Source organism: Gorilla gorilla, chromosome 17 (genome assembly GCF_029281585.2).
Source record: "Gorilla gorilla gorilla isolate KB3781 chromosome 17, NHGRI_mGorGor1-v2.1_pri, whole genome shotgun sequence".
In the NCBI taxonomy this organism is placed as follows: Eukaryota; Metazoa; Chordata; class Mammalia; order Primates; family Hominidae; genus Gorilla; species Gorilla gorilla.
Window position 1 is genome coordinate 99,586,834 of NC_073241.2, and position 22,523 is coordinate 99,609,356.

Consider the following 22,523-nt stretch of genomic DNA (forward strand, 5'->3'; position numbering starts at 1 on the left):
TAATAGATGCCACGTTATTGATATTTTCCCTTAATGAGGTAGTCTTTTTTACTGTCAAAAATAATCTTATATTAAAAGCTTGAAATTGTTTTACTTAAACTTCTATGAGAGTAGTTTCTTTGACGTAATCATTTGAGAGGAGGGTGTCTAAGGAGCAAAGAAGTAAGGGTAAGGTTAATATATTATTACTCAAGAAAAGACCAGAAGCCATAAAGACTTCCCAATGTGTCTCTTAGAACTAATATTTTATACAAACATATTTATAGATATTGTGTTTGTTTTACTTTAACAAGTTCTATGAAAAAGTATTTGCTCAGCCGGGCGTGGTGGCTCACGCCTGTAATCCCAGCACTTTGGGAGGCCGAGGTGGGTGGATCACCAGGTCAGGAGTTTGAGACCAGCCTGGCCAACATGGTGAAACCCTGTCTCTACTAAAAATACAAAAATTAGCCAGGCATCATGGTGCACACCTGTAATCCCAAGCTACTTAGGAGGCTGAGGCAGGAGAATTGCTTGAACCCAGGAGGTGAAGGTTGCAGTGAGCCAAGATCACGCCACTGCACTCCAGCCTGGGCAACAGAGCGAGACTTCGTCTCAAAAAATAATAATAATAACATTAAAAAATTTAAAAAGTATTTGCTCACTTTTTCACAGCAATGCTGTGGTTCCTCAGAATACCCTTCTCACCGTTATAAGTCATTTTATCATCTTAGGCTACACATAAATAAATCATTTCTTTGCTTCATTGCCTTCGATTACAATTCCCTGAAGTTCATTATCCAATGGAGTGGTGCTATATTTTTTAATAGCAGGCATTTTAATGTTGAGTTGTCAGCAATTAGTCTATTTTTTTTCCAGTTAACAAATCTGGATATATATCTCATACAAAATTTACACAGATATTTCAAGTAGGAGTAGACCACAAAAATTACATTTAACCTGAAAATATCGTTTTACTAATATCCCTTTCCCAACACTCTCATTCACTTTTTAATGATATCTTAATTAATTTTTCAACTATTTATTTATTGCTAAATCTTTAAAACTTAATTTTAAAAAAGAATAGTATTGTGAGCACCCCCACTGCACACATTAGGATATTTTACCTTGATTTTAGTAAGCATCTCCTAAGAAAAGGATATTCTTCCGTATGATGATGATACCATTATCATACCTAGGAAAATAAGCAATAATTCCCTATTATCATCTAATGCTCAATCTATTTTCAGATTTCCTTAATTTTCTGCAAAATTTTTTCATCACGTTTTATTTTAGTTCTTATTTTCAAATTTAATGTAATATTTGTGCTAAGTGAAAATTCTGAGCCAATCCTTTATGTGAATATATAAATATATATCCTATTTTGTTTATGTATAAAGTCTTGATTATATCCAACTAAGACATTTCTGGCCGTTTTATAGGTTATGTGTGTACATCATATTGCATCCCGTCAAGAGGCACGTAATGTTAGATTATTGATTATTTCATGTAAGGCAGATACAGCAAGATCACTCTATTGTGGGTGCTTGTAAACTTTGTGATTAGCAAATACAGTGAGTCCACTATAATTTAGCAGATGTGGTACTAAAAATCATCAGGTATGAAAAATTGCAAAACAAAAACCACAGGGTTTATGGGGAAAATCAGGTTAAAGACACAACACAAAAACTTCATCAATTACACATTTTTTTAAAAAAGCAGGAGCCCAATAAAAATGACAGCACAGTTTTACACATGTTAAATGGTAAATAAATACATGTAAACTATATAAATAGGGCACTTTCCCCTGAAGAGACCTGAAGTTTGCATGTAGAAGCGGGTGACAGGATGACTCTTCTGGATTAAATCAGGTATAAGCAAGTGCAAAATCTGCATTATGTTCAAATTGTTCCCTAATATATTTATATAGAAGTAAATTGTGGTATTAAAACAAGCTGTAGAAGAACATCATCTGTGGGTTAATACTTTGACACCTTATGAATATCCTATTTCTCACCACCCTTTCTCTTATTGGTTTTAGCATCCATTGATTATCCCTGTCTGAGTCAATTACTGCAACGGCAGTTGCAAAATGGTGACTTTCTAATTCCATCAATCCTTCTACATTTATGAGCTGACATTGGTCTGCAGAAAGAGACTTTCCACTTCCGTATGGGGGATGGTCTCAGTATTACCCTTTGTACTAGGCACAAGTCTAGTCCTTCTTCTTTTGGGGCTGTCCTTGAAATGTTTTAAAGCCATGATTTTGGATTCCCTCAGTCTTCTTGACTCCCAATTTCTTTAACTGTTCCTCAGATCACATGCTTTAAAATTATTTCACTGTCCTGATCACTTTCGTTTGAATAACCTCCGATAGCACATAGACAATATAACTTTTCAGATGGGATTTGATGGAACAGATTGAGAAAGCTGCCTTTCTCACTCTGGACATTACCCTTCTTTTCTTGCAGCTCAAGGGCAGCGTAGCTTTGCTAAGAGTCACATCTTGCTGTTGACTTGTATTTTCACTACAATTGCTGAGCTACATTTCCTCCAATCTCACTTGTTCATTTTTTTTTAGGACCAAATATCATGAACTTACTTACTGTGTTAAATCTCATCATAGTAGATTCAACCCAATTGTGCAGATCTTTCTGTTACTCAGTTTTCTATGCTGGCTATAAATCTATGGAGCTTCATATTTTCATCTAAGCCATTAATAAATTTGATCAGCAAAGGGCCAAGGACAGAGCTTGCCCTTGATTATGGTCATTTTGACATGTGCTGATTATGGTCATTTTCACATGTCCTGATTATGATCATTCACCGAGGGCTCAATCTATCACACTGTTCTTGCCTCCAGCTAACATTTCTTCCTTTAATCCTCAAAGATATCATATGAGAGACGTTGTCACATGCTTTGCTGAAGTTCAAATACCCTGAGTCTACATTTTGCCCCTTAATTACCCCTTTAGTCACACTGTCTAAAAAAGAAATAAGACTACTGTGGCGTCACATGGTTTTGGTGAAGCCATCGCACAGCCTGCACAGCCCTGTGATCCTGGCTTCACTTTCAAGGAGCTTACAAACTGCTGAGTATCAACCAACTCATTCATCAATGCAACAAAAGCAACTGTTTTCAAGAAGTGAAAATGAAATATTTTTAGAAAGAATTACCTTAAAATTAAAATAAAATATGAATTTCTAATGCTTGCTTATTTAAAATTTTTTAAATTTTGACTGTGCTTTGACCATGGATGAATGTTACAGAATTATGAAAACATAATAAATGGCAGTATGCCTACTTGATTCTAAAAGAAGACCTTTCCTTTAAGTTTTTGATGCACTGTCTTAAGTTTAATTTTTTAACATATTTTGAACAAATTCCCATTATTGTAAAGGATTTACAGTTTTTTAAAGGATAAAATGTTGAAGTCAGTTTTATTCCCCAAACCTGCTTTTAAAATTTTTACATCATTAGTTTGTAACACTAGCTATGAAGCCTCATTAAATAACATTTCAACATTACTGACTTTATGTGATGTTTGCTAGGTCTATAAATCTACCTAAACAGAGAAAGGAGAAATCAGTTAACAGAGTTCAACCAAAGGGATCAATCAGTAATTTTACGGCAGGCGATCCTGAAAATGGATCGATCTGTGTTAAAATTCTAGCATTGCAGTTAGGGAGAAATTCGTGCAGTTGAGTCTATGTAGCATTATTTCATAAAACTAAAATATGAGTGAGAAAAAGTGTGATGACTAATTTTGTATAAACTTAGAACTCTAAAGAAGTGTTTTTGGCAATACATTTTACTAGACCTACGACAACACTATCTTTGTCTTTGAATTGATATAGGAAAATCAGTCTGTAGCACAATTCTCAGATTTCTCTGGTGAGTTAGTACTTCTGAAAACCAACAGAAGAAGTTATGTGATTAAAATTTTAGAGACATATATATGTACTCACTCTGATGCATCTAAGTGTTTGTTCTGTTTATTTTAGGATGTTAAGACAGTTAAAGAGCTAACACCCAAGCTTAAGAATCTTGAGACATAATGTGACTATGTAAATCACTTAGTAGTATAATATATCATATGTATAATATATAATCCTTTCATAGTAGAATGTCAGGCATCTAATCCAAGAAAAATAATATGCTTAATGTTATCACAATATGTGGAAGCATAATTTCAATGTTACAAAGTAGAAAACATTGAAATCAACTTACATCAATTCAAGAACTAATAGCATCAACCCTATTTAAAAGAGGATAATTTAATTACTTTGTTTCCTGGAAAAGGAAACGAGCACTTTACCTTTGATTTATTTCATGGAATTCCACAAGGGATTCTGAATCTAAATATTACTTGGTAATTTTCTTCTTATGTTGAAATATCAATCTTTTTTCTAAAATGTCCAATAGTGTAATTGTTACATTAATCAAGAAATAAAACCCATAAGGCAAATGATTTCCTTCTCTTCACATTGAAAACAGAATATAAATCATCTGCTTCTTTTCAGTGATTTTTAAAAATCTAGATAATCACTATATATTTTTAAATCGAGACAATATTCTAGTATTATTGTTTATCATGCTAACCTATATTTTAGGGAATTATGGGATATATATTATACAAATGAAACCAATTGGTTAGTAATAAACTACACAAAATATATTTTATTATGGAGAGTTTAACATTAATTTCAGCTGACCTTCCTATGAATTTATTTATTTCTCCTCCCTTCCTTCACTCCATCTAAATAAACTCTATGTTAATTACAAACTGAGCTCTGGCTCAGGAAATTACTGATCCTGCTTTTTATCTATTTGTAGTGAGTTACCTAGGACTATAAAATTAGTACAATAGAGCACTGTCCAGGTTCCATGCCAATTACTTTTAAAATAAACCTCTTTTAAAATGAACCTGTGCTAATATGTGTATTTGATTTAGAAAATGATTTGTAAAATTAGAAGAAAATCTCGGCTTAGCTTTTGTAATGCCCTAACAATCCAAGTCCATTATCTTCCTCGGATTGATGAGTTCCACTGTGAATGGCATTTAATTAAATAAGGTAATGCATGTTCTTATTAATATGAATGTTCTTATTTATCTTATATGAGGGCGTTCACATAGTAAAGAAAGTCAGATTATAATGGTTACATTAAAAATATTTTTCAGGCTGGTGAATTCGAAAGGGTTTTGAAATGTAATTGCTCTCTATACATTTTTTTCTCATAACTTTTTTCTCATAATTATCTCATAATTATTTGGTTCTAAATTAATTTCATAAATTGATAAATTAAGCTTCTAATTTTTTTCTCATCTATTTTTAGATAAACAAAAGGTATTTGATTCTTAGATATGCTGGTCATGTTTGTTTTACTTACTTTTACAAAAATAAACTTCCCCCCTTTTTAATATAAACATATTTGTGTATAATTCACAGTATTAAGTGATCATAAAAGCAAAGACATTCCTGGAAAGGAAAATCCTGACATAATTTGTTCTGAATGTTAACATCTAACATTATGTCACATTTTCTATCAGAAATAGATATCAGATAATGCATATACTCTATGAATTAGAGTCTTAGCTTTGACAAGTAAATTCCAAATAAGAAAGAAAATAGGAATGTAGCCATTTCTGGAATATAAAAAACATTTAGATTAATTAGTATCCTTTCACATACACAGACACACACACACACACACACACACACACACATGCAAAATAAATGACATAATAATGGATTTCAAATTATGGAAAAATTTATATTAAGAGAACATGGAAAAAATGTCTATTTGCAATAAATGTTACAATAAAAAAATGGGCTCAGGTGGAGGGGATTTTTATTGGCCCAATGAAAGAAGGTTTTTACTTTCCACTGATAAACAATGGAAAGAAAGGAAGTTGCTTACTAGAAGTAGTTTATCAGAAGAATAGATAACAGAAGAAGTTTTCTGACCAATTTAGACATTCATTTAACTAGAAAGAAAAAAGAAGAAAGAGAAAGGGTAGTTAAGAAAAAAAAAGGAAAGAATGGAATTCATGGATCAGTGAAATGTACAGGTCATTTAAAATTATAAGTTGAACAATTTTTAAATATTTTCACAGAAACGTAATAATTATTATACAATAGTTTGAGAAATAACAGAAAAGCCAATTTGATTTTAGTTTAATTTACAAATCATAGCCTCTGTGGGATGCTAATGGCCTCAAAGCAGGCATCCAGATTGATGTTAATTAGTTAATTATGTTCTCAAAGGAATACAATTTCAGAGTGTTATTTCTAAGATATTTTAGAAGGTAATGAGGCTCTGAAATTATAGTTGAAATGGCATTAATAAAGAAGAAAAACCAATGGCAGAAAGTATTAAAACATCTAATGTACATATGTGAAGATAAAAGAATGATGGTATAAGTAAGTATGTCAGAGTTTGATGGGAGACACAGACCCACTCTACATATTATTTATTATACAAATATTGTGTGTTACAAGAATTGACCTAATACCACCATGGGAAAGGGTTGGGCAGTCGCTGTAGGACTGTAGTCTTTCTGTCTGGTGTTTGACCTTCAGTCTGCAGGGCCACAGCAGGAAGGGAAAACAGATGGAAAGTGGAAAAGAATAAAGGAAACTGGAACACATGGGCATAAGCTGGAGCCCACAGAGACAGACTGGAGCCTGGTGAGTCTTGTGTCTGCCAACGCCGATGACGTGGGTGTCCTGCAGGGGAAGCTGGCATTTTTATTTTGGAGCTGAACACACATGTGGCCCAAGCATCAGAGAAGCTATGGGAGGATCTGGGGTTGACAGAACAGCTGCAGGCCCAGGTACTTCCCACACCAGTGAGGGCAGCCAGCAGGCAAACGCCAATGGGCACGAGTCGCCACAATATCTGGTGCCTCCACAGATCCTCGAGCCTAAAATTTACTCTACTTCCCCTTTTCAAATATATCTGTGACCCACACTAACTAGAAACATACAGGGACGAGAATTTTGGAAACTGTCATCCAGCTTAGCCAAGGTAGCATATTGCCAGGCCATCAGAGTATGCTTAGGGATTAACCAGGAAATGAGATGACAGCATGGTTCTAAGATGTAAGCTCCTATTAAATGCCTCCAAGCTAGAGACTTGCATCGCATCCACTTGCGTGCCGTATGAAGAAAAGGTGCTGTGTCAATCAGAGTGCTGGCAGAAACAGAAGGCAGTCCCAAAGGGTTTAACCAAAGAAAGCTTGGGAAAGCAGCCGACCACAGAGTGGTGAGCCAAAATAAAGACACTAACTAGGGATAACAAAGCACCCATGAACTGGCAACAGTGGGAAGCCATTACCACCCACAGGCTCCAGGCAGCAAGAGGAAAGAGCAGCTCCAGTGAGCCACGGAGGGTGACAGAGGGAGATCTCAACAAAGCCTAAAGTGGAGGAAGGCAGCCTCTGTCCAACCTGCACCTAGCAAAGAGGGGGCAAAGGGAATCAAACACCCCAAATTCTTTCTGCTCTGGATCTTCCATCACATACTGTTTACCATCAATGCTAAACCCACATGGAAGCCAGCAGGCAAGGAAGCCCCAGGCAATGCCATCCATAGACAGCAGCCTCCTAGACCACAGAGTATAGTGGAGATGAGTGAAGGGTGGATTGGAGTGAGAAACAGAGTAAGCAGCACACACAATCGATCTCAAGTAAAATGACCTCCTTTCATAAGCACACATGGTTTTTAAGTGACATTTGCTGCTTCTGCTGAAAACCTTACTAGTCAATAATGCAATTTTGTAAATGTTATTTAGGGATCAAATTTCTAGGAAATACTAAATCACTCAAAATGTAGTGTTGTTCCAAAGAGTCTGTGCTCCACCAGTTTCATTGTTTTTTCTTTGCTGTTTAATGTCATGCTCTCTCAGGCACCAGGATAATACCTGTGAGCAAGTGCGGACTCTACGAGTGCACCCTCCCCACTGCTTGATGGGCTTGCAACTCACCAGCTATAGGGTCCCAGCTCCCTTTCCCACTCTCCAGTCCTCCACCCACCAAACCCATGTCCCCTGCCCTATCTAAGGATGTTAAGTTGAGGCAACATCTCCTCTTCCCATGGGCCTGGTGACACCACCCACAGTGGACCCATGATCCCTAAGGCTATTGCAACTTCCATTCAGGAACAAGTGAGTTACCTGGAAAGAGGGTGGGCAGATCTCTCCTCCCCTCCAGTCACCCTGAATGAACCATGAAGCTGACTGTCCAACGTGGGGGCACGATATGGTTTGGCTGTGTCCCCACCCAAATCTCATCTTGAATTGTAGCTCCCATAATTCCCATGTGTCATGGGAGGGAGCCGGTGGGCGGTAATTGAATCATGGGGCAGGTCTTTCTCATGCTATTCTCATGATAGTGAATAAGTCTCTTGACATCTGATGGTTTTATAAAGGGGAGCTCCCCTGCACATGTGCTCTTGCCTGCCACCATGTAGGACATGACTTTGCTCCTCATTTGCCTTTAGCCATCGTTGTGAAGCCTCTCAGCCATGTGGAACTGTGAGTCCATTAAACCTCTTTCATTTATAAATTACCCAGTCTCAGGTATGTCTTTATCAGCAGCATGGGAACAGACTAATACAGTATATTGGTACTAGGTAGTGGGGTGCTGCTGTAAAGATACCCAAAAATGTGCAAGCAATCTTGGAACTGGGTGACAGGCAGAGGGTGGAACAGTTTGGAGTGCTCAGCAGAAGATAGAAAAACGTGAGAAAGTGGAACTTCCTAGAGATTTGGAGGGCTCAGGAAACAGGAAGATGTGGGAAAATTTGGAACTTTCTAGAGATTTGTTGAATGGCTTTGACCAAAATGCTGATAGTGATATGGACAATAAAGTCCAGGCTGAGGTGGTCTCAGGCTGAGGAACTTGTTGGGAACTGGAATAAAAGTCACTCTTGCTATGCAAAAAGATTAGCAGCATTTTGATCCTGCCCAGAGATATGTGGAACTTTGAACTTGAGAGAGATTATTTGCGGTATCTGTTAGAAGAAATTTCTAAGCGGCAAAGCATTCAAGAGGTGAGAGTGCATAAAAGTTTGGAAAATTTGCAGCCTGACGATTCAGTAGAAAAGGAAAAACCATTTTCTGGGGAGAAATTCAAGCCAGCGGCAGAAATTTGCATAAGTAAATAGGAGCCAAATGCAAATCACCAAGACAATGGGGAAAATGTCTCTAGGATATGTCAGAGACCTTCACAGCAGCACCTCCCATCACAGGCCTCAGGCCTAGGAGGGAAAAATGGTTTCCTGCACTAGTCCCAGGGTCCCCCTGCTCTGCACAGCCTTGGGACATAGTGCCTTGCATCCCAGCTGTTTCAGCTCCAGCCATGGCTAAAAGAGGCCAAAGTGTAGCTCAGGCCATGGCTTCAGAGGGTGCAAGCCCCAAGTCTTGGCAGCTTACATGTGGTGTTGGGCCTGTGGGCAACTATGACAGCCCAGGGTAGGGCTTTAGAGTTGTTGTTTTTTTTCTAAAAATTCTCTCAGTGATTTAACCATAAGTAAAATGATGCCAACTTCCTGAAGAGATGCTACCCCTTGTTATTGGAAATTTTTGTGAATATTCATGAAATGGAACATAATTATTGAATATCATAGGCCTTGAGATAAGGATTGTTTTTGGTTTGCTTTTATTTTTCTCTAATTTGGTGATGGGATTTTCTATTTGTTAATTAGGCATTAAATGATGTTTTCTTCTGACTATATTTCCAGTAACAAGATATGTCTAATACTGTCATAGGGTGACAAGGACTCTTGTGAACCAAGCCTGGCTCTGATAAAAAGTTGGAAGATATTTTATAGAGTTAGAGTTTTTATTCCTGTTCTCTAAAAAAGCCACTATTTCACATCTTTCCAGATGTTAAGGTGTGGAACTTTATCCTGACACTGATAATGTGAATTACTCTTAGACAAATGTTAACTTCCCTTGCCTTTTTTGGAGGGATGGGGTCTCACTCTGTCATCCAGGCTGGAATGCAGGGGTGCCATCGCAGCTTCCTGCAGCCTCAACTGTCCAGGCTCAAGCGAACCTCCCACCTTAGACTTCTGAGTAGCTGGGATCATATGTGTGCACTACCATGCCCGGCTAATTTTTTTTTATTATTTGTAAAGATGAGGTCTTGCCATGTTGCCCAGGCTGGTCTCGAACTACTGGGCTCAAGCCATCTTCTCACCTGTGTCTCCCAAATTGCTGGGATTCTAGGTGTGAGCCACCGCGCTGAGCCAATCTTAAAAAAAAAATTAAAAATTAAAAGTAGAAGAACTCATGTAAGCATTTTTACAACCTACCTATGTTTCTCATAGCTGAGCTATTGGTACCAATTAATTTAATTAGAACTGAATGTCAATTTGAATGTGTCTATTTCCACTGGTTTGACAAACCGAAAGTCAACAAAATTTTGCCTAGTCATAAAATTTTTTTATTTTTGGTTAGTTAAAAATTAACATAAAAGCTCTGCTCTTGGCTTAAAAGTATTAATTAACATAAAATGATTTGAAAATTTTCTTTCTTCCCTTGGAGCAGTTACTTAGGAAATACATCATTCCTTTAATAGTCCTGATTTACAAGATGGATTTTTTTTTAATCAGGTGATTGACTTAAAAGGAGAAACTGAAAGATATAAATAAGATTTGGGAGGAAAATAATGTTGGGATTCTTCTATTCCCTGATTTGAAAAAAATAAAAATAAAAATTCAGCCAAAATATTTTGAGACAATGTGTCATTCTGATGTAAACCAAAAATAAAATTCTAAGCTTCTCAACCATCCAAATGGACCACTCCTTTCAGCCAAGGGCATTCCAAAGTTAACCTGAAAAAACTAGTTCAGGCCATGACAGGATGGGGGGAGTTGAGCACGCCTCATTATAAACCTTTCTCCTTAGAATTCAGGCCCAGCTTACCAGCATTTACATCAACACAGACCTTAAGACTGATAGAACAGACTCTTTAAGTCTGGTAAGAAACATTTATAATCTAGTCTCTGTGAAGCATGTTACCTGGAAGCTTCATATGCATGATGAAACCTTGGTCTCCACAAACCCTTATGGTAACCCAGACATTCCTTTTTATTGATTCCATGTCTTTAGACAATAACTCAACCAACTGTCAATCAGAAAAATCTTTTTTTTTTTTTTTTTTGAGATGGAGTCCTGCTGTGTCACCCAGGATGGAGTGCAGTGGCGCTATCTTGGCTCACTACAACCTCTGCCTCCTGCATGCAAATGATTCTCCTGCCTCAGCCCCCCAAGTAGCTAGGATTACAGATGTGTACCACCACGCCTGGCTAATTTTTGTATTTTTAGTAGAGATGGGGTTTTGCCATGTTGGCCAGGCTGGTCTTGAACTCCTTGCCTCAAGTGATCTGCCTGCCTTGGCCTCCCAAAGTGCTGGGATTACAGGTATGAGCCATTGCACCCAGCAGAAAAATCTTTGAATCTGCCTATGACCTGGAAAATCCCACACCTTTCAATTGTCCCAGCTTTCTGGACTGAACCAATGTACATCTTACATATATTGATTGATGTGTTATGTCTCCCTGAAATGTATAAAACCAAGTTGTAGCTCAACTGCCTTGGGCGCATGTTCTCAGGATCTCCTGAGGGCTGCGTTACAGGCCACTGGTCACTCACATTTGGCTCAGAATAAATCTCTTGAAATATTTTACAGAGTTTGACTCTTTTTGTTGAGACTAAATAGGTAGCATTAACATTAAAATGTTTAATAGTAATATTTCTGAAGATTAGCTGTAATTTAAACCTTTCTATTTATTAATTTTACTATATGAACCCTCATCTCTTCTTTCAACATAACAGTAACCAAAGTGTATACTAACCAAGAAGCATTAAGTTCTAGAAAACATAAAGGGAATTTATTTCATCTCACAGAAAACGTCTCCTGTTTTATATTACATCTGCTTTAAAATTTGGAGGGTAAACATTTTTGCATATTCAAGCATGGCTTTGAAATTTGAGACTCGTGTTACTCGTTGGTATGACAGAGCAGAAGTAAAATGTTTGAAGGTATCTTGGCCTTGCTCTCAGAAACATCCTGGGACAACCTGGGGCCAAGCTGAGAATCTCCTATTCAGATCTATCCTTGTCTGGTTCCTCAAGATCTACAAACTTGGCTGGCCTATCCTTGGCCTGCCTGAAAGTTAAACCTATTGCTCTGCACCAACCAGCAATAAAGACTAAATATTTTATATTCCAGCCATTTGTCAGGAATCAAGGGATTTATCTGGGTGCCACTCAATACTTATCAGCAACTCAGTTGAGAGATAGTATCTTTACAGAGATAACCTGTCTGAAATCCAGTGAGGTAGTCCTCTGAAAAGCTAACTAATTGGACTACAGTTGTTTCCTCCAAGATCCTCCCTGCCCAACCCTAAAATTGTTTTCACACAAAATTGAATCTGCAAATAGCTAATGACAGAAGGAAATCTGAATCACACTAAATAGCTCCCTAATAGTTTCCTAAATAGCTCCCTAGGTCTCTCTTTGTTGTTTTATCTTTTCGAGTTAAATCCTGGGGTTGCCAGATTTTTCCTGAGTTTATGCAGATGCACCAATATTTTTAAAGGAGAATCCAGATTCTATAGAATCTATAGAATAGAAGACTATTCCAGAAGGTACTGGTCAAAATTGCTCATTGGCCATTTTTGATAGATGTTAGTTTGCTATTGTGATGAACTATATACTATATGCCAATAAAATATAATTTTCCAATAGGTATTTACTTATTCCTTTAGGAAATGAAGACTTGTCTTTTGCCAAGTACTTTTCTTAAGTTGGTGCACAGCCTATTGACTGTGTCTGGGTCTCATCTGAAGCAAACTTTTTCCTAATGACAACGTAGGGATAATGAAGAGAGTAGAAGGAGGTGCATAGGTGGCTGACTTAGCATTGATTGTTGTGACAATTATTAACGAAAAACTCAAAGTTAACTCTTCCCTAAAGCTCTCTTGCCTGCCACCATGTCAGACATGCCTTGTTCTTCCTTCACCTTCCGCCATGATTGTGAGGCATAAAGTTTAGGGATGAGACAGCAATAAAAACTGGTTTAGTCCCCCTTTCTCATGTAATTGGTGGGTCACTTCTTCCCATGGACATGGAAAGATGATTATTTTGATGTCAGAAGTAAAGAGAAAACCAAGGAGATAAATTAGAGTGTAGGGGCAAAGAGAAAACATCCCCTTTACTGTGAAGCTGAAACCCCGTCTCTACTAAAAATACAAAAATTAGCTGGGCATGGTGGCGAGCAACTGTAATCCCAGTTACTTGGGAGGCTGAGGCAGGAGAATCACTTGAACCCAGGAGGCGGAGGTTGCATGAGCCGAGATCCCACCATGGCACTCCAGCCTGGGTGACAGAGCAAGACTCCATCTCAAAATAAATAAAAAATAAAAATAAAAAAATTATCAGCTTCTGAGTAAATTCAAATATAAACAAAGGGTTGATGACTAAAAATAATATGTAAATTCTGCCCAATTTTGCTATGAGCCTAAAACTGCTCTAAACTCTATGTAAAATTCTGGAAAACAAAATAATAAAATTCTGCCCAATTTTGCTATGAGCCTAAAACTGCTCTAAACTCTATGTAAAATTCTGGAAAACAAAATAATAAAATTCTGCCCAATTTTGCTATGAGCCTAAAACTGCTCTAAACTCTATGTAAAATTCTGGAAAACAAAATAATAAAATAAAATTCTGCAAATGAGCATACTTATGTACCTATCGGCCACTTAGAAATCCTCTTTGTTCCTCATGCTGAACATCATGCCTCACTCTCTTTAAGCGGCAGAGGCATAGGGTATGATGGTTCAGGAGGGGAGCCAAACCAGACAATGTGAATTCAAATCCTGGTTTTGCCACTTTTAGCTGTATGATACTGGGCAAGTTACTTAACCTCTCTGTGACTTATTTTCTTTATCTATAAAATGAAATGTATTGTCTACTACTGCATAACAAATCACCCCAAAACACAGTGGTCAAAAACAATAAATACGTATTATCCCACAGTTTCTTTGGGTCATGAATTCAGAAGAGGCTTATCTGGGTAGTTCTGATTTGGATTCTCTTCTGAGGTTGCAGTCAAAATGTGGGCTGGGCTTCAGTCATTTAAAGACTTGTCTGGGGCCAGAGTTTCCAAGGTGGCTGCTATCAGCTTGAATTTCTCCCCAGAAAATGGGGTTTTCTTTTCTACTACATTGTCAGGCTGCAAATTTTTCAAACTTTTATGCTGTCACTCATGTGGTGAGTTTCTAACCACATAAGCTACTCCACGAGCTGCTTGAGTTTCCTCACAAGATGGTGACTGGCTTCTTCCAGAGCAAGTAATTCAAAAGAGCAAGATGGAAGCCACAATGTTTCTTATGGTCTGGCCTCAGAAGTCAGGACACTAAATCACTTCTGTGATATCCTATTGGTTACACAAGTCAGCTCTCCTCACTGTAGGAAGGGATGACACAAGAGCGCAAATACCAGACGATGGGGATCATTGAGGATCGTCTTAAAGTCAGGCTACCAAATGGGGATAATAATAGTATTTGGACTTCACAGTGTGATGTGTAACATATTCACTAATTTAGTATGTAAGGCATTTAGGGCTTATCTAATATGTAAAGCACTCAGCATCTATGATCTATTATTATAATTTTAACCTTCCCTCATTCTTGCTTTTCCTTTTTCACAACTAAGCCTATTCAGTCAGAAACTCAAATATCTTTCCAATTAATTGGCATTATTAGAACAAGAGCATGCTACACTCTTACATATTTTATTCATGTCTAATCAACTGCCTATTTAACATTTTACCTAGAAATGGCAAAAGAACTTAAACTCAACCAAACCAAGAAAATGATATTATCCCTGACGAGCCAGTGTCTCCTTTCTCAGCAAAAGGGACCACCATCCATCTACCCAGTTACATGTGTAACCCATCTTCTTCCAATCCCATAACTCCCTTTGTTCATGTAATAATCATCTCATTTGTACTAATGCAGTAACTTTTAACTTCCTGCTTCTGCTTTTGCCTCCTCTTAATCCATTTTTCAGTCTGAAGGCAGCACAGTATTTCTTTACTCTATCCTTTCTTGACTAGGTTAAATCTGCTTATTATATGCTCTCATAGTACTTACCACCCACATTTATTTGTGTGATTTTTTTTTAGGATAGTGACATTGTATTAGTTAGGATTCTCCAGAGAAACAGAACCAATAGGATATGTGTACTTAGGTGCATTTATTTGTGTATATTTGTTAAAGAGTATTATAAAGAGTTTACTCACACAATTATGGAGGTTGGAAAATCCCAAGATCCACAGTCAGTAAGCTGGAGACCCAGGAGAGCTGATGGTGTAAGTTCCAGGATGGCAGACTCAAGACCCAAAAGGGTCAATGTTTCAGTTTGAGTCCAACTTTAAAGTCAGGAAGTAAAAAAAAAAAAAAAAAAAAAAAAAAAAAAAAAGATATCCTAGCTCAAGCATTCAGGCATCAATAGTAGTTGTCTTGACTTTTTTGTTTTACGCAGGTCTTCACTTGTGATGGTTATTACTGAGTGTCAACTTGATTGGATCGGGGGATACAAAGTATTAATCCTGGGTTTGTCTGTGTGGGTGTTGCCAAAAGAGATTAACATTTGAGTCAGTGGACGGCAGAAGGCAGATCCACCCTTAATCTGGTGGGTACAATCTAATTAACTTCTAGCAAATATAAAGCAGGCAGAAAAACATGAAAAGGAGAGATGGGCTTAGCCTCGCAGCCTACATCTTTCTCCCGTGCTGGATGCTTCCTGCCCTCGAACATTAGACTCCAAGTTCTTCAGTTTTGGGACTCGGACTGGCTGTCCTTTCTCCTCAGCAGGCAGATGGCCTATTGTTGGACCTTGTGATCATGCAAGTTAATACATAATAAACTCCCCTTTATATATATATATCCTATTAGTTCTGTCCCTCTAAGAGAACCCTAATACATCACTTGATTGAATGATGCCTACTCACATAGAGAGAGCAACCTGCTTTACTCAACTGATGAATTGAAAAGTTCATCTCACCCAGGAACACCTTCACAGACATAGAATAATGTTTGCACCATTTGTTTCAGTACAAGTTGACACGTAAAATTAATCATCATAGTCATCTCCCATGATGTCCAGGAAAACATGCCTGTGTATCCCCAGTACCTAACACAAAATAGACTGTCAATACATAGCTGATCAATGGGGGAAATCTTCATTTTCATCATCTGTAATATATTCATTGTATTAGTCTGTTCTCATGCTGCTAATAAAGACATACCCGAGGCTGGGTAATTTATAAAGGAAAGAGGTTTAATGGAGTCACAGTTCCACATGGCTGGGGAGGCCTTCACAATCATGGCGGAATGTGAACGAAGAGCAAAGTCACGTTTTACATGGTGACAGGCAAGACAGAATATGCAGGGGAACTCCCTTTTATAAAATCATCAGATCTCGTAATACTTATTCACTATCATGAGAACAGCACAGGAAAGACCTACCCCCATGATTCAATTACCTCCCATCATGTCCCTCCCATGGCACGTGGGAATTATGGCAGCTACAATTCAAGATGAGATTTGGGTGGGGACACAGCCAAACCAGATCATTCACTTTTCTTTTTTTTCTCATTTTAACCACAAAAAAACATAGTTGACAATGTGTGGTACTAAGGAATTCATGTATGTAAACTTAGGCATCTGTTAAGAAAGAAAACATTATTCTTTTCCAACATCTCTCATCAAAACCAATTAGTGGACATAAATGTTCCCACTCCTGACTCCAGGCATTATCAGATAGTAAAAAATTATCTCATCACTTCTAGATTTAAAAAAAAATCCAGTCCTTGGTCATATCAAAACTCAGAACCATTATCCAATGTCAAATGTCTCTCTACTCCTCTAAGAATCAGAGCTTCAGGTTTGGAGGACAGGATTGTGGTCAGCTTCTGAGTCATTTCCTCCCTCCATGTCAACCCACATTTTCTAGCTACTGTCTTCAGACCTACTAGCATAAGAAAAAATAATAATAATTATTATTATTGACAGAAAGGTCTTGCCAGAGATAAAGTTGTCACCTGCCATTAGTGAGCTCAATGTAGCAGATCCCCAGTGCTGATTTTTTTTCTCATGAGGTACCTTTGTAAAACTGCCTTTGCAAAAATTATAACAATGAGAAAATTATGAACATGAACGAGATCTGACTGAACTGTCTTCATCTTGCTTCTAACCTCCAAGCTGTCCTTGTTCATTCCTGGGCATAGGCCAAACTATCTTTGAAAGGAACTTAGTTTATAGTTTAACTTTGAAGCAAAGATGATAATGGCCCTTTCCCTAAATAAATCCCCTACTTGTCTGGGGACCAGACTGCCTTTGTAGGAATGACAAACTAGCCACAAGATTAGACGTTATGGTTTCAAAGTCACGCAGCCAGAGGCCACAAGTTTCTAAATCACCCCAGTTGCTCCTAGGGATAACATCACTATTGTAAAAACTAAGATTGGTGCTTAAGATATTTTTGAGACCCTGCACCTGATGGATCAGCTGGCACCACCCAGATAGACAAACTAGCCCTCTGATCTTACAGCCCTCACCCAGGAACCAACTCAACACAAGAGGACAGGCTTACCTTCCTAAGATGATCTCTGACCTGATCAATCAGCACTCCCCACTCCTTGGTCCCCCTGCCCCCCAAATTATCCTTAAAAAACTCCAGTCTCCAAATTTTCAACTTTGGGGGAGACTGAGTTGAGTAATAATAAAACTCCAGTCTCCCATTCATCTGGCTCTGCAGGAATTAAACTCTTTCTCTATTGCAATTCCCCTGTCTTGATAAATTGGCTTTATCTGCGCAGCAGGCTAAACGAACTCTTTGGGTGGTTACATTTGTGGTTCTTTAGAGACATTTCTTCCTTCCTCTTCCCTTACTCAACTGGGTTCGCTCACCTACAGTTCTCCTGATTCATTCGGGGCGTGCCTCTACCAACTGACCTGCAGACTTGCACTCAGCTCCTGTCTTTCCAGACAGGCACTGAACTGCTCCCCATCTGATACAGCTATTTCAAGTCCTGGCAAATAAAAGAGATCCAGACTTAGTGAAGAAAGACTTTATTCAAAAACATTATTGAGAATGTGGGGGTATTACTGGGAAGTGTGGGGGTCCTTGATTCTTACCTTCTTGAAGGAAAGAATTCAGCCAAGAAACCAATTAGTAAAGTAAGCAAAGAGGTGTACTAAGGAAAAAAAGAGTACACTCCAAGAGCAAAGTGGGCTGACCTTCCCAGGAACAAACCTGAGAGTTCTGTGTTGCAGTTTTTAAGAGGTCAGACATTTCCTTTAAGTTCCTGCCTCTGTCTTAAGTCTTTGTCTAGTTTCCTGCTTCTGTGTTAAGTCTCTGCCTTTGACCCCGCCTAATTCCCTGCTCAGGTTTGTGGGATTCTCCCTTACTGCCAGTTGATGCACATGTGTGGGACCACGTGATCAATATTAATCCTACCTACTGGTGGTATTGCTCATTACCACCACCCCAGGAAGGTTGTATAGTGGTCAGATCTGTACTTATCGCGCACACGTATCTCTTATTAATTTCCCTTTTTGCCCTTTTGCCCTTCTTATCAACATGTAGCTAGCTAGATTCTGACAATTTTATCTGCAGAATGAGCATCGACTGGACATCCTAAGGGGTGTTTCAGGGTGTTTCTCTCTGTGTAGATATTTCTCCTCTTCTCCGCTCATACTTAGTATGCAGGTTTCAGGTGGTCTCTGGGGCTTGAGATTTCCCAGAGCTTCCTCCCCCACGGGCTTCCTTTCCTGTTCATGTCTAACTATCTGCCTACTCTAACAGGGAGAGTGACTATTGCACCATGGGAGACCAACTATTACAATGGATTTAGATATCTAACATCAGTCTCTGCACCACTCAGACACCAAGGGCATAGGTCAAGCTCTCAAATTTGTTTCTCTCTAGCCTTCTCATCACTTGCCTTAAAATGGGGAGGAAACAGTTCCACCTCTCCCTCATTACAGGATGAAACACACAACTTCTGTTTTCTATGGGAAGCTAGGCAGCTGGGCCAATTCAGGCAGAACAGGTTGTTGAGCAAGCCTTCTGCAAAGTCTGGCAAAGATAGCCAAGCACTTAATATAAAGGTACTTAGCACCTATTATTCCCAATCTCAGCCAAAACTCTGAGCCAACTCTGACAATAAAATGGGTCCTGGCAGGGGAAAGTCACACACACTGAAACCTCTTGTACAGTACTTAGTTCAAAGAGAGTGACTTTTGATCTTAAGTCATTTGGTGAGCCACTACTAAAATGTGACTCAGGATGGGAAATTTATATATACCAATGTCTAAGGTATGTTTATTATTGTACAAAACACTGAAATGACCAGCACTTTTACCTGACCTAGCACAAATGTCATACTTCTTAGATACGGATGCTATTAATTGAAGAGAGTAAAGTTACTTCTACACAAATTATACTATTAATCTAAGTGCCTCAGTAATCATCGATTGGCCTATGTATCACTATTTACATCCTATATGTTTGTTCTGGGTTGCTCACAAAGTGAAATAACACCACACTGCTCCATTTTCAATATCTGCTCCTTTCAATAGTTCTTCTTTCCTCTCTTAATGAAATAAATCTGACTTTCATTGGATTTAAAGTACTTCATAATCTATGACTGACTAATTTCATTCTCAAGAATGTGTCTGAGGCTGGGTGCGGTGGCTCATGCCTGTAATCCCAGCACTTTGGGAGGTCAAGGTGGGCAGATCACGAGGTCAGGAGATTGAGACCATCCTGGCTAACACAGTGAAACCCTGTCTCTACTAAAAAATACAAAAAAATTAGCCTGGCGTGGTGGCGCATGCCTGTAGTCCCAACTATTCAGGAGGCTGAGGCAGGAGAATCGCTTGAACCTGGGAGGCGGAGGTTGCAGTGAGCCGAGATCACGTCACTGCACTCCAGCCTGGGCAACAGAGAGAGACTCTGTCTCAAAAAAAAAAAAAAAAAAAAAACCCACAAATCAAAACAACAACAAAAAAAGAATGTGTCTGAATTGCAAATCGTAGGACAACTACTTTAAAATAATTATTGACAATGTGGGAGACCGGAATATGACACTCCAAAATATGAAAGATTGTTGAGCTAAAGGCAATTAAAAAGAAGCCCATGTAGCAAAGCTCCCTGTGCTCCCCGTATTCACCTAAAAGCAGGACATAGGCTTGTGAAGACAAAGGGTATCCCGCCTTCCTTTCTACCAGGGAGAATGAAGATTAACCACTGAACTCAACCATCTGGAGATGGTGTAAGAGGAATCTACATGAATAAGCTTTTCTAACTAGCTTTTATCTATCATTTATTTGCACTCAACCCCGTTTGCCACCCCTACAGACTAACAGTGCTTTTCCTTTGTCCTGTCACTTCTCTCAAAATTTACTGTGTTTTGGTGGAGATGCTGAAGGAGCTGGAATTCAAAGCCACCTCTTTGAGAAGTACTCACTCCCTGGGTTTCCCACATGTAGATGTGAATTATACATGTAAATAAAACTGCTTTTTTCTTCTTAACCTGTCTTTTGTTACAGGGGTCCATTCCAACTAAGAACCTAGAAGGGTTGAAGAAAAAAGTATTTTTCTTTTACCTACACCATTCTAACAATTTGTAACTTTGGTTTAATACCTTCTGAAAAATAACAGTGGAAAAATAAAAGGTTTGTTAGTGATGGAAACTCTCATCTTGACCAAACTTTAGTCAAGCTCCTCTAAATTCTGTTCTTGACAAGCCTCCATCCTTGTCAAACCTGCATAGCCCAGTTTAAAAACTCCCATTAAGTCAATTTAGAGAGAATTCCCACCCTTGATATCTGATCACTTCCCATATCTAATCCACTTCCTCATCCCCACCATCCCGCAAGTCACGTCTGATCACCTTGGCCATCTTCAGCAAGAATTCTATCAAGTCTGTTTAGCCAGAATCTCCCCTTACCCCGTATGTTTCCTCTTAGCAATTTTCTATCCACTGGCCCCACCCTGCTCTTTGCTATAAATCTCCACTGATCCATGCTGTACTTGGAATTGAACCCGGCTCTATACTGAGGTCTCTTTTCCTCTATTGCAATAGCTCCTGAGTAAAATCTGTTTCATCACTTGCTATGGTCTGAATGTTTGTGTCTTCTCAAAATTCTTATGTTCAAATCCTAATCCCCAATGTGACAGTGTTGGGAGGTAGAGCCTTTAGCAGGTGATTAGCGCAAGAAGGCGCCTTCACGAATGGGATTTATGCACCTATAAAAGAGGTGCTGAGGAGCTCCCTCACTTTTTCTGCCATGTGGGGACAGAGCAAAAAGATGGTTGTTCACAAACCAGTAAGTGAGGACCCAACCAGACACTGAATTTGCCGACGCCACAATCACAAACTTTCAGCCTCCAGAACTCTAAGAAATACATTTCCATTGTTTATAAACTATCCAGTTTATGGTATTTTGTTATAGCAGCCTGAACAAAGATGCTACTTGAACTACTGTCACTTTCTAGTTCTCTTTAACGTAAGGAATTAGGCTTTGTAAAAGTCATTAGCCTTAGGCCATGTGTGGTGGCTCATGCCTGTAATGTCGGCACTTTGGGAGGCTGAGGTGGGAAGATAACTTGAGGCCAGGGGTTTGAGGCCAGCCTGGGCAACATTGCAAGACCATGTCTCCACAGAAAATATTGAGCCTGTCATGGTGGCAGTACCTATAGTCCCACTACTTGGGAGGCTGAGGCAGGAGGATCAGTTGAGCCCAGGAATATGAGACTGTAGTGAGCTATGATTGTGCCACTGCACTCTAGCCCGGGTGACAGAGGAAGACCCTCTCTAAATAAATAAATAAATAAAAGTAAGTCATTAACCTTGAACATATGTTCTTGTTCTAATTAAAACCTTATTTATATCTAGAACCTAAAAATCTTTCTGAGTGGGACTTTACACATGACTTGAGATAAATAAACAAAAATCTGATTTGAAAATGTGTTATAAAGTTTGTTAAAGAGTGACTAAATTAAAAGCAACTGAAAAGTTTGGCAAACTTAGTGACTCTTACATAATTAGTTCCATGTATGATCTTCGAATAAATTACTCATCCAGATTCTCATTCACAAACTGGCAATAATTTTACTAAGCACATCTGGAAATTTTGTGAACGGAAATAAAAACACTGTGAAATAAATTTATCATCAGTCTTTTTTCTATCATCCATTTGGTCCCACACAAAATTAGTATTTTCACATATATTTTTTAAAAACCAAATACGATGACATCATTAAATCCTTCATTTATTCAACAATGTTTCACTAAACACCCACTGAGTACCAGCCCACTCTCAGGTGCTGAAGATACAGTGGTGAATGAAGAAACCTCTGTCCTTTCGGATTTTGAAGTCTCCCATGAGAGAAAGACTTTACCAAACAATCATGTGAACAATTACATGATTACAGTCATCATAAGGCCCATGAA

The 22,523-nt window shown here is 38.4% G+C and overlaps 2 protein-coding genes across 2 annotated transcripts in view; one reads left to right on the plus strand and one right to left on the minus strand.

The window, feature by feature from the left end:
• Positions 1-22,523, minus strand: part of RTTN (rotatin) — a 287,438-nt gene that overhangs the window by 251,931 nt on the left and 12,984 nt on the right. The gene's annotated exons all lie outside the window — the stretch shown is intronic.
• The window catches only part of LOC129523560 (collagen alpha-1(I) chain-like), a 67,859-nt gene continuing 52,033 nt past the window's right edge, over positions 6,698-22,523 (plus strand). Inside the window, exon 1 of the mRNA XM_019014267.3 lies at positions 6,698-6,886. Within this exon, the coding sequence (XP_018869812.3) occupies positions 6,698-6,886 (189 nt within the window). The remainder of the gene's footprint in view (positions 6,887-22,523) is intronic.